At 41.6% G+C, this 14,267-nt stretch overlaps 1 protein-coding gene across 4 annotated transcripts in view; it reads right to left on the reverse strand.

Annotated features, from left to right (window-relative positions):
- uba6 (ubiquitin like modifier activating enzyme 6) overlaps positions 1–14,267 on the reverse strand; it is a 49,832-nt gene that overhangs the window by 13,518 nt on the left and 22,047 nt on the right. For all 4 annotated transcript variants that reach the window (XM_038983095.1, XM_038983097.1, XM_038983096.1 and 1 more), the window contains exons 20-26: positions 11,258–11,363; positions 10,856–10,945; positions 8,598–8,678; positions 6,517–6,645; positions 6,240–6,291; positions 6,033–6,096; positions 926–995 (exon numbers count right to left, since the gene is read on the reverse strand). In XM_038983095.1, the coding sequence (XP_038839023.1) occupies positions 926–995; positions 6,033–6,096; positions 6,240–6,291; positions 6,517–6,645; positions 8,598–8,678; positions 10,856–10,945; positions 11,258–11,363 (592 nt within the window). The remainder of the gene's footprint in view (positions 1–925; positions 996–6,032; positions 6,097–6,239; positions 6,292–6,516; positions 6,646–8,597; positions 8,679–10,855; positions 10,946–11,257; positions 11,364–14,267) is intronic.

The following is a 14,267-nucleotide window of genomic DNA, read 5'->3' on the forward strand; positions in this document are numbered from 1 at the left end:
TAATTCATTACATATCGTATGGTGAGGTCCCTGGTAATTAATTACATATCGTATGGTGAGGTCCCTGGTAATTCATTACATATCGTATGGGGAGGTCCCTGATAATTCATTACATATCGTATGGTGAGGTCCCTGGTAATTCATTACATATCGTATGGTGAGGTCCCTGGTAATTCATTACATATTGTATGGTGTTCACTCTCTCTATTTCACTAGTAACTGATTCATACTCTATACAGAGGAGAGATAGAGATATAGTAAAATAGAGATATAGTAAAACAGAGAGATAGAGATATAGAGAGATAGTGAAATTGTGAAATAGAGAGATATAGAGATAGTGAATTAGAGATGGAGATAGTGAAATAGAGAGATAGAGAGATAGTTAAATAGAGAGAGAGAGAGATAGTGAAATAGAGAGATATAGAGATAGTGAAATAGAGATAGAGATAGTGAAATAGAGAGAGTGAAATAGAGAGAGATAGTGAAATAGAGAGATATAGAGATAGAGAGATAGTGAAATAGAGAGATAGTGAAATAGAGAGATAGAGAGATCGTGAAATAGATAGAGAGATAGTGAAATAGAGAGATATCGAGAAATAGAGAGAGAGAGATAGTGAAATAGAGATAGAGATAGTGAAATAGAGAGAGAGTGAAATAGAGAGAGAGTGAAATAGAGAGATAGAGAGATAGTGAAAGAGAGAGTGAAATAGAGAGATAGAGAGATAATGAAATAGAGAGATATAGAGATAGTGAAATAGAGAGAGATAGTGAGAGATAGTGAAATAGAGAGATAGTGAGAGATAGTGAAATAGAGAGATAGTGAAATAGAGAGAAAGTGAGATAGGGAGATAGAGAGAAAGAGAGAGACAGAGAGAAAGAGAGCTAGAGGTATATATATAGGGATATTGAGTGTGTGTGTGTGTACCTTCTCTGAGTAGGGGATGTTGTAGATTTCAGCATAAAGCCGAGCTGCGCTCACCACAAAACTGAAGTGCCTGATGGGAAACACAGAGGGAAATGAGAGTGAGTTACAAATAACGAAAAGGAGTTGGAGATAATGGGAGGTCACCAACAGGTCAGGGGTCACCAACAGGTCAATCTAGAGAGAGGTGTAGAGCAGGGGTCACCAACAGGTCAATCTAGAGAGAGGTAGAGCAGGGGTCACCAACAGGTCAATCTAGAGAGAGGTAGAGCAGGGGTCACCAACAGGTCAATCTAGAGAGAGGTGTAGAGCAGGGGTCACCAACAGGTCAATCTAGAGAGAGGTGTAGAGCAGGGGTCACCAACAGGTCAATCTAGAGAGAGGTAGAGCAGGGGTCACCAACAGGTCAATCTAGAGAGAGGTAGAGCAGGGGTCACCAACAGGTCAATCTAGAGAGAGGTGTAGAGCAGGGGTCACCAACAGGTCAATCTAGAGAGAGGTAGAGCAGGGGTCACCAACAGGTCAATCTAGAGAGAGGTAGAGCAGGGGTCACCAACAGGTCAATCTAGAGAGAGGTAGAGCAGGGGTCACCAACAGGTCAATCTAGAGAGAGGTGTAGAGCAGGGGTCACCAACAGGTCAATCTAGAGAGAGGTAGAGCAGGGGTCACCAACAGGTCAATCTAGAGAGAGGTAGAGCAGGGGTCACCAACAGGTCAATCTAGAGAGAGGTAGAGCAGGGGTCACCAACAGGTCAATCTAGAGAGAGGTAGAGCAGGGGTCACCAACAGGTCAATCTAGAGAGAGGTAGAGCAGGGGTCACCAACAGGTCAATCTAGAGAGAGGTAGAGCAGGGGTCACCAACAGGTCAATCTAGAGAGAGGTGTAGAGCAGGGGTCACCAACAGGTCAATCTAGAGAGAGGTAGAGCAGGGGTCACCAACAGGTCAATCTAGAGAGAGGTAGAGCAGGGGTCACCAACAGGTCAATCTAGAGAGAGGTAGAGCAGGGGTCACCAACAGGTCAATCTAGAGAGAGGTGTAGAGCAGGGGTCACCGACAGGTCAATCCCCAGCTACCAGTAGCTACCAGCCCACCTATGAGTAGCTCGCCAAACAATTCTGAAAGTACATGCAATTTTCAAACGTTCCACCGCAAACTGTCATGAACAAATCTCAAAAGTATCAAACACAAGCTCCCAGCTATCTAATCAAAACAACATTGACATTAACCCCGACACCTGGTGAGCCACTATTGGCTTAAAAAACCAAACCTAATACAATATCTGCCAATTAATTTCCAGCAATATTGCCCGTCCGTCCGTCTGTGTGGTGCAGCTAACCTTTGTGCACCCGAGTAGTTAACTAGGTTGTGTTCTTTTACTCAATCAGACGTTATTATCATGGGTGACTTCAATTATGATTTGGGAAACATGCAGGCTTCAGACAATCTAAACAACAACATGTGATTTAAACCTAAACCCAGCTGGTGACTAAGCCGACACGGCCCCAAACCCTAAAGATCATTCAAAGTCAATTCTGATTGAGCTTATTTTTTTAAAGGAATTCACCACTCAGAAATATGTTTCTACTGGTGTCTTCACACCCAAGACATTAGTGACCATTACCAGAACGCAAAATTCTAAGCCTTGTGACATCACAAAGAGGAAATTGTAAAAACTTCAGTCTAGTCTTTTTTTTTTACACAAATCTTTATTTTAGTGACCTTGATTGTATTTAGCTTTGAGCGTCTTTGCAGATGTCTTCAATACTATTGTGTGGATAATCATGCTCCCTTCAAAAAAAATTAAGGGTTTAAAGGTAGATCGAATACCTGCTAAACTCAGGAATTTTCAGAAGTTATTCATAAAAGATATGATGTTTGGGTCAAGGCCAGGAACAGCAAGTTTTTATGCATTGTGTAAGAATCTGATTATTATGTAACTGCTCTTTCGGATTGTAATGGGAACCCCGGCTAAATTCGGGAAAGCTGTCAAATCCCTGAAGGGTTGGGCCTCAGGAGTGGCACAGCAGTCTAAGGCACTGCAGTGCTTGAGGCGACACTACAGACCCGGGTTCGATCCCAGTCTGTGTCGCAGCCGGCCGCGATCGGGAGACCCATGAGGCGGCGGCGCACAATTGGCCCAGCGTCTACCAATTAGATAACTAAACCTATTCACAATGATATTGGGCTGGATACCGATAAGGGGAAACTTGCTGAATGATCAGAGAAATGATAGTCAACACTTTTCTTTTAGGCTTATTTACAGAAAAACAAGTCCTGGTAGCTTTGCTAGCAATAGACAACAAGAAGTCCACAGGAGCTGACCAATTGGATCCTGGTCTATTTAAGTGTGCCGCGCCCATTATTGTTGGCTCAATAACCTACTTTTTTTGTTATCAGGAAATATTCCAAAAGAATGGAAATCAGCTCTTGTGCTGCCTCTCCATAAGGACGGGGACAGTAGAGACCAAGACTTCCTGGTCTAGCTAAGATTCTAGAATCCCTGGTAAAACATTGCTCTTTTTTAAAATCTGAGAAATGTATTTTGAATGTAAACCAATCAGGGTTTAGGCCTGGACATCCAATCAGGGTTTAGGCCTGGACATCCAATCAGGGTTTAGGCCTGGACATTCAATCAGCGTTTAGGCCTGGACATCCAATCAGGGTTTAGGCCTGGACATCCAATCAGGGTTTAGGCCTGGACATCCAATCAGGGTTTAGGCCTGGACATCCAATCAGGGTTTAGGCCTGGACATCCAATCAGGGTTTAGGCCTGGACATCCAATCAGGGTTTAGGCCTGGACATCCAATCAGGGTTTAGGCCTGGACATTCAATCAGCGTTTAGGCCTGGGCATCCAATCAGGGTTTAGGCCTGGGCATCCAATCAGGGTTTAGGCCTGGGCATCCAATCAGGGTCTAGGCCTGGGCATCCAATCAGGGTCTAGGCCTGGACATCCAATCAGGGTCTAGGCCTGGACATCCAATCAGGGTCTAGGCCTGGACATCCAATCAGGGTCTAGGCCTGGACATCCAATCAGGGTCTAGGCCTGGACATCCAATCAGGGTCTAGGCCTGGACATCCAATCAGGGTCTAGGCCTGGACATCCAATCAGGGTCTAGGCCTGGACATCCAATCAGGGTCTAGGCCTGGACATCCAATCAGGGTCTAGGCATGGACATAGCACTATTACAGCAACCATTTTAGTTGTTAATGATGTCATTGCTTTAGACACTAAACTGAAATGTGCTGCTTTGTTTGTGGACCCGTCAAAAGCTTTTGATACCATTGATCATGAATAAGTTGTTCCTCGATCGGCCTGAGCACTGACGCCTGTTCACGGTTTCATGATTATCTTAGTGACAGAACTCGGGCCATCGTGATTGATGGGGTTAAAGTCTGAATTTCATGCTTATCTTAGTGACAGAACTCATGGCCATCGTGATAGACGGGGTTAAGTCTGAATTTCATGATTATCTTAGTGACAGAACTCAGACCATCGTGATTGACGGGGGATAAGTCTGAATTTCATGATTATCTTAGTGACAGAACTCGTGGCCATAGTGATTGACGGGGTTAAGTCTGAATTTCATGATTATCTTAGTGACAGAACTCGTGGCCATCGTGATTGACGGGGTTAAAGTCTGAATTTCATGATTATCTTAGTGACAGAACTCAGACCATCGTGATTGACGGGGTTAAAGTCTGAATTTCATGATTATCTTAGTGACAGAACTCGTGGCCATCGTGATAGACGGGGGTTAAAGTCTGAATTTCAGGATTATCTTAGTGACAGAACTCAGGTCATCGTGATTGACGGGGTTAAAGTCTGAATTTCATGATTATCTTAGTGACAGAACTCAGGCCATCGTGATTGACGGGGTTAAGTCTGAATTTCATGATTATCTTAGTGACAGAACTCATGGCCATAGTGATTGACGGGGTTAAGTCTGAATTTCATGATTATCTTAGTGACAGAACTCGTGGCCATAGTGATTGACGGGGTTAAGTCTGAATTTCATGATTATCTTAGTGACAGAACTCAGGTCATCGTGATTGACGGGGGTTAAAGTCTGAATTTCTTCAAGTGCCTAAAGGTGTAAGACACGGGGGGGTTGATTTCGGGATGTGTTCTCTTCACTATTTATATGAACACTATTGGTCAATCTGTTAAAACGTGTAAACTTCATCCATTATGCGGATGATACTAGTATGTCTGCTGTTGCCCTGACTGGTGATCTGACTGTTGCCCTGACTGTTGATCTGACTGTTGCCCTGACTGTGTCAAAACTACACTCAGACTTCATAGCTATTCAGGAATTCAAAACGGATGCTTAATACGGGGCAAAACTACATTCAACTATATTTTTTAACTCTCGTAACAATGTTTCAGATGAATTACATGTTCACTCATTAGATGGTTCTCGGGGCGGCAGGTAGTCTTGTGGTTAGAGCGTTGGGACTAGTAACCGAAAAGGTCGCTGGAACGAATCCCCGAGCTAACAAGGTAAAAATCATAGCTAGTATAGCTAGCAGTATAGCTAGGATAGCTAGCAGTATAGCTAGGATAGCTAGCAGTATAGGCAGTATAGCTATGATAGCTAGCAGTATAGCTAGGATAGCTAGCAGTATAGGCAGTATAGCTATGATAGCTAGCAGTATAGCTATGATAGCTAGCAGTATAGCTAGCAGTATAGCTAGGATAGCTATCAGTATAGGCAGTATAGTTATGATAGCTAGCAGTATAGCTAGGATAGCTAGCAGCACAGCTAGTATAGCTAGTATAGCTAGCAGTATAGCTAGGATAGCTAGCAGTATAGGCAGTATAGCTATGATAGCTAGCAGTATAGCTATGATAGCTAGCAGTATAGCTAGCAGTATAGCTAGGATAGCTATCAGTATAGGCAGTATAGTTATGATAGCTAGCAGTATAGCTAGGATAGCTAGCAGCACAGCTAGTATAGCTAGTATAGCTAGCAGTATAACTAGGATAGCTAGCACCATAGCTAGTATAGCTAGCAGTACAGCTAGCAGTATAGCTAGTATAGCTAGGATAGCTAGCAGCACAGCTAGTACAGCTAGCAGTATAGCTAGTATCGTTGGTCTACTCACAGTGAGTCCTTCAGGTCAAACTCTATGGGAGACGGGGGTCGTTTAGGTGACTGCCAGAATAAACCTGCAGAACAAGGACAGAGATAAGAAGACTGGACAATATAATGGGCTGCAAAAGTCTTTGTTGTGTGGTTGTGGATTGACGGCAACAGGTCATCTATAGACATAAAGGTACTAAAAGCTCTTTGTTTGTTTAGAGATACTTACTGCCGTCCTTTAACCGAGTGTCCAGGGGGAAGGAGTGCAGCAGCTGTAGAGCCTACATGAGAACACACACACACACACACACACACACACACACACACACACACACACACACACACACACACACACACACACACACACACACACACACACACACACACACACACACACACACACACACACGCACACGGAAACAAGGTTATGGTGTGTGTGTGTGTGTGTGTCTGCGTGTGTCTCTTTGTGTGTCTGCTGTCAGTGTGTGTGTGTGGGGTAACGTTACCTTCCTCTTGAAGTACTTGTCGAATTTCAGGCGTGCCAGAATGATACAGTGATCCCATTGGCTGGGCCGTCGACTCAGCAGCTTGACTACCTGGAACGCCCCCTCCAGAGTCTCCCTCTGCTGCATCCTCTACACACACACACACACACACGCACGCACGCACGCACGCACACGCACGCACGCACACACGCACAGACACACACGCACGCACACACACGCACACACGCACACACACAGACGCACAGAGAGACACACACACACACAGAGAGACACACACACACACACACACACACACACGCACGCACGCACGCACGCACGCACACAGAGAGACACACACACACACACACACACGCACACACACACACACACACAATCAAACACATCAAACACAGTGCAATTTTCTTCCCAATAATAACAAACAAATGTCCCATACCTCAGTATTAATTTACTGTCTGTTAATGTCCCATACCTCAGTGTTAATTTACTGTCTGTTAATGTCCCATACCTCAGTGTTAATTTACTGTCTGTTAACATCCCATACCTCAGTGTTAATTTACTGTCTGTTAACGTCCCATACCTCAGTGTTAATTTACTGTCTGTTAACGTCCCATACCTCAGTGTTAATTTACTGTCTGATAACGTCCCATACCTCAGTGTTAATTTACTGTCTGTTAACATCCCATACCTCAGTGTTAATTTACTGTCTGTTAACATCCCATACCTCAGTGTTAATTTACTGTCTGTTAACGTCCCATACCTCAGTGTTAATTTACTGTCTGTTAATGTCCCATACCTCAGTGTTAATTTACTGTCTGTTAACATCCCATACCTCAGTGTTAATTTACTGTCTGTTAATGTCACATACCTCAGTGTTAATTTACTGTCTGTTAACATCCCATACCTCAGTGTTAATTTACTGTCTGTTAATGTCACATACTTCAGTGTTAATTTACTGTCTGTTTTTTTTTTTTAAATAACGTTCTCAAGGTAAACGGACTATTTCTAAGGTCCAGATCGTAGAATATGCATATAATTTACAGATTGGGATAGAAAACACGCCAAAGTTTCCAAAACTGTCAAAATATTGTCTGTGAGTATAACAAAACTGATTCTGCAGGCGAAAACCTGAGGAAATCTAACCCGGAAGTGTTTTTTTTTTTTTTTATCTGTGTTTCCTTTCCCGTCTTTCTTCCATTTAAAGGGGTATCAACCAGATTCCTTTTCCAATGGCTTCCTCAGGCTGTGACCAGGCTTTAGACATAGTTTCAGGCTTTTATTTAAAAAAATTAGCGAGATTTTTTTTTAAACTAGTCAGGTGCCCTTTGATTAGTTCCTGCGCGCGAGAGGGGTAGCTCTCCATTTTCTTTCTCTCTTTTATTGAATAGGTTACGGTCCGGTTGAAATATTATCGAATATGTTTGTTAAAAACAACCTGATTGATTATAAAAAACATTTGACATGTTTCTACGAACATTACGGATACTTTTTGGAATTTTCGTCAAACGGAACGAGGCTTTGGTTTTCTGAACATAATGCGCAACCCAAATGGCGTTTTTTCGTTATAAAAGTAATATTTATCGAACAAAAATAACATTTATTGTGTAACTGGGAGTCTCGTGAGTGCAAACATCCGAAGATTATCAAAGGTAAGCGATTAATTTTATTGCTTTTCTGACTTTCGTGACCATGCTAATTTGGGGCTAGCTGTTCTAGCATTGATTGATACACTCACAAAAGCTTGGATTGCTTTCGCTGCAAAGCATATTTTCAAAATCTGACATGATAGGTGGATTAACAACAAGCTAAGCTGTGTTTTGGTAGATTTCACTTGTGATTGCATGATTATAAATATTTGTAGTAATATTTTGCGCCCTGCAATTCAGCGGTTGTTTAGGAAAATGATCCCGCTAAAGGGATCCGTAGCGCAGAGAGGTTAATGTCTCATACCTCAGTGTTAATTTACTGTCTGTTAACGTCCCATACCTCAGCGTTAATTTACCAGGATATCTGGAAAAAGCTGAACATTTAGGGAAAGTTACGGGAACTTTTCAACCCGAGTTATGAGAAGAAGCTGTTCCTACCTGTAGCACGGCTTCTGCTGAGGAGTGGGTCTGCCAGAACATATTATAGATGGTGGGCTTGTGGGCAAACGCACTCTCAAACTACAGACAGAGAGACAGAGGGAGAGAGTGGAGAGAAAGTGAGGGAGAAAGACGGAAAGGGAGAGAGGGAGAGAGGAGAGAAAGAGAGAGAAAGAGCGAGAGAAAGACAAAGGGAGAGAGGGAGAGAGAGGAGAGATAGAAAGACAGAAAGGGAGAGAGGGAGAGAAAGAAGAGATAGAAAGACAGAAAGGGAGAGAGGGAGAGAAAGTGAGAGAGAAAGACAGAAAGGGAGAGAGGGAGAGAGAGGAGAGAAAGAGAGAGAAAGAGCGAGAGAAAGGGAGAGAGGGAGAGAGAGGAGAGAAAGAGAGAGAGAAAGGGAGAGAGGGAGAGAGAGGAGAGAAAGAGAGAGAAAGAGCGAGAGAAAGAAAGAAAGGGAGAGAGAAGAGAGAAAGAGAGAGAGAAAGACGGAAAGGGAGAGAGACAACAAATCAAAATTAAATCAAATGTTATTTGTCACGTGCTCCGAATACAACAAGTGTAGACCTTACCGTGAAATGCTGAATACAACAAGTGTAGACCTTACCGTGAAATGCTGAATACAACAAGTGTAGACCTTACCGTGAAATGCTGAATACAACAAGTGTGGACCTTACCGTGAAATGCTGAATACAACAAGTGTAGACCTTACCGTGAAATGCTTACTTACAAGCCCTTAACCAACAATGCAGTTCAAGAAATAGAGTAAAGAAAATATTTACCAAATAAACTAAAGTAAAAAAATGTTTTTAAAAAGTAACACTAAATAATAACAAAAAAGCTATATACAGGCAGTACCGGTACCAACTCAATGTCCAGGGGTACAGGTTAGTCGAGGTAATTTGTACATTTAGGTAGAGGTAAAGTGACTATGCATAGATAATAAACAGCGAGTAGCAGCAGTGTACAAACATGTGTAAATGGTCCAGGTGGCCATTTAAATAATTGTTCAGCAGTCTTGTGGCTTCTGGGTAGAAGCTGTGTTCAGGGTGTTGTCCTCAACATATTCTAGAACCATCCATATTAGAATGGAACATAGCCAGTTAGATTAGTTCTATCACCTTGTCCCTTGCCCATTGGATGGTGCGTTCTATAATACCCAGTTAGATTAGTCCTATCAACTTGTCCCTTGCCCATTGGATGGTGTGTTCTATAATAACCAGTTAGATTAGTTCTATCACCTTGTCCCTTGCCCATTGGATGGTGCGTTCTATAATAACCAGTTAGGACTAATCTATCACCTTGTCCCTTGCCCATTGGATGGTGCGTTCTATAATAACCAGTTAGGAATAATCTATCAACTTGTCCCTTCCCCATTGGATGGTGCGTTCTATAATAACCAGTTAGATTAGTCGTATCACCTTGTCCCTTGCCCATTGGATGGTGTGTTCTATAATAACCAGTTAGATTAGTTCTATCACCTTGTCCCTTGCCCATTGGATGGTGTGTTCTATAACAACCAGTTAGATTAGTCCTATCACCTTGTCCCTTGCCCATTGGATGGTGTGTTTGATAATAACCAGTTAGATTAGTCCTATCACCTTGTCCCTTGCCCATTGGATGGTGTGTTCTATAATAACCAGTTAGATTAGTCCTATCACCTTGTCCCTTGCCCATTGGATGGTGCGTTCTATAATAACCAGTTAGATTAGTCCTATCACCTTGTCCCTTGCCCATTGGATGGTGTGTTCTATAATAACCAGTTAGATTAGTCCTATCACCTTGTCCCTTGCCCATTGGATGGTGCGTTCTATAATAACCAGTTAGATTAGTCCTATCACCTTGTCCCTTGCCCATTGGATGGTGTGTTCTATAATAACCAGTTAGATTAGTCCTATCACCTTGTCCCTTGCCCATTGGATGGTGCGTTCTATAATAACCAGTTAGATTAGTCCTATCACCTTGTCCCTTGCCCATTGGATGGTGTGTTCTATAATAACCAGTTAGATTAGTCCTATCAACTTGTCCCTTGCCCATTGGATGGTGCATTCTATAATAACCAGTTAGGACTAATCTATCACCTTGTCCCTTGCCCATTGGGTGGCTTGTTCTATAATAACCAGTTAGATTAGTCCTATCACCTTGTCCCTTGCCCATTGGATGATGTGTTCTATAACAACCAGTTAGATTAGTTCTATCACCTTGTCCCTTGCCCATTGGATGATGTGTTCTATAACAACCAGTTAGATTAGTTCTATCACCTTGTCCCTTGCCCATTGGATGGTGTGTTCTATGACAGCAGGGAAAGACTTGAGGGTGCAGAACGGAATCTCCTCTTCTGGTGGGTCCCTCTGTCAATACACAAAGATATGGACATTCAAAAACACAGGCATCTGGTTATACATGGCTGGTACGACCATTGAGAGAGACAGAGAGGCAGGCAGACAGACAGGCAGGCAGACAGACAGGCGGTACGTACATGGCTGGTACGACCATTGAGAGAGAGAGACAGAGAGACAGACAGGCAGGCACACAGACAGGCAGACAGACAGACAGGCAGACAGACAGGCAGGCAGGCAGACAGACAGACAGAGATGCAGACAGGCAGGCAGGCAGACAGAGATGCAGACAGGCAGGCAGGCAGACAGACAGACGGTACGTACATGGCTGTTGTAAGACTCGGTCAGGTTGGGCACGATGATCTCCGTGTGTCCTTTGGTTCCCATGGTACCGGAATCCAGAAGAGCCTTCTGATTGGATACACTGCGGCTGTGGGGAAAACCAATCAGAGAGAGGCAAAACATTACACATGATCAATTAGTGTTGATTAATAATCCCAGTTTATCCCCTCCCCCCCTCAATTCAATAAAGAAAACATGATTTACCCCTGATGTGAAGTTACTCAACAACAATATACCAACATACCACAACTATTCTGCAATGACACACAACCATTCACTATCACATAACCTGATATAGATACCACACAACCATTCACTATCACATAACCTGATATAGACACCATACAACCATTCACTATCACTATAACCTGATATAGATACCATACAACCATTCACTATCACATAACCTGATATAGATACCACACAACCATTCACTATCACATAACCTGATATAGATACCATACAACCATTCACTATCACATCACCATAACCTGATATAGATACCATACAACCATTCACTATCACATAACCTGATATAGATACCATACAACCATTCACTATCACATCACCATAACCTGATATAGATACCACACAACCATTCACTATCACCATAACCTGATATAGATACCGCACAACCATTCACTATCACATAACCTGATATAGATACCATACAACCATTCACTATCACATAACCTGATATAGATACCATACAACCATTCACTATCACTATAACCTGATATAGATACCATACAACCATTCACTATCACATCACCATAACCTGATATAGATACCACACAACCATTCACTATCACATCACCATAACCTGATATAGATACCACACAACCATTCACTATCACCATAACCTGATATAGATACCACACAACCATTCACTATCACTATAACCTGATATAGATACCACACAACCATTCACTATCACATACCCTGATATAGATACCATACAACCATTCACTATCACATAACCTGATATAGATACCACACAACCATTCACTATCACTATAACCTGATATAGATACCACACAACCATTCACTATCACATACCCTGATATAGATACCATACAACCATTCACTATCACATAACCTGATATAGATACCACACAACCATTCACTATCACCATAACCTGATATAGATACCACACAACCATTCACTATCACATCACTATAACCTGATATAGATACCATACAACCATTCACTATCACATAACCTGATATAGATACCACACAACCATTCACTATCACTATAACCTGATATAGATACCACACAACCATTCACTATCACCATAACCTGATATAGATACCACACAACCATTCACTATCACATCACCATAACCTGATATAGATACCACACAACCATTCACTATCACATAACCTGATATAGATACCATACAACCATTCACTATCACATAACCTGATATAGATACCATACAACCATTCACTATCACATCACCATAACCTGATATAGATACCACACAACCATTCACTATCACATAACCTGATATAGATACCATACAACCATTCACTATCACATCACTATAACCTGATATAGATACCACACAACCATTCACTATCACCATAACCTGATATAGATACCATACAACCATTCACTATCACATCACTATAACCTGATATAGATACCACACAACCATTCACTATCACATAACCTGATATAGATACCATACAACCATTCACTATCACCATAACCTGATATAGACACCATACAACCATTCACTATCACATAACCTGATATAGATACCATACAACCATTCACTATCACCATAACCTGATATAGATACCACACAACCATTCACTATCACCATAACCTGATAGATACCACACAACCATTCACTATCACCATAACCTGATATAGATACCACACAACCATTCACTATCACATCACCATAACCTGATATAGATACCACACAACCATTCACTATCACATAACCTGATATAGATACCACACAACCATTCACTATCACATCACCATAACCTGATATAGATACCACACAACCATTCACTATCACCATAACCTGATATAGATACCAAACAACCATTCACTATCACCATAACCTGATATAGATACCATACAACCATTCACTATCACATCACCATAACCTGATATAGATACCACACAACCATTCACTATCACATCACTATAACATGATATAGATACCATACAACCATTCACTATCACCATAACCTGATATAGATACCATACAACCATTCACTATCACATAACCTGATATAGATACCATACAACCATTCACTATCACATCACCATAACCTGATATAGATACCATACAACCATTCACTATCACTATAACCTGATATAGATACCATACAACCATTCACTATCACTATAACCTGATATAGATACCATACAACCATTCACTATCACATCACCATAACCTGATATAGATACCATACAACCATTCACTATCACCATAACCTGATATAGATACCACACAACCATTCACTATCACATAACCTGATATAGATACCACACAACGATTCACTATCACATAACCTGATATAGATACCATACAACCATTCACTATCACATAACCTGATATAGATACCATACAACCATTCACTATCACATCACCATAACCTGATATAGATACCACACAAATATTCACTATCACCATAACCTGATATAGATACCACACAACCATTCACTATCACTATAACCTGATATAGATACCATACAACCATTCACTATCACATCACCATAACCTGATATAGATACCATACAACCATTCACTATCACCATAACCTGATATAGATACCATACAACCATTCACTATCACCATAACCTGATATAGATACTACACAACCATTCACTATCACATAACCTGATATAGATACCAAACAACCATTCACTATCACCATAACCTGATATAGATACCATACAACCATTCACTATCACATCACCATAACCTGATATAGATACCACACAACCATTCACTATCACATC

The sequence above is a fragment of the Salvelinus namaycush genome, unplaced genomic scaffold (assembly GCF_016432855.1).
Source record: "Salvelinus namaycush isolate Seneca unplaced genomic scaffold, SaNama_1.0 Scaffold1448, whole genome shotgun sequence".
NCBI classification, from domain to species: Eukaryota; Metazoa; Chordata; class Actinopteri; order Salmoniformes; family Salmonidae; genus Salvelinus; species Salvelinus namaycush.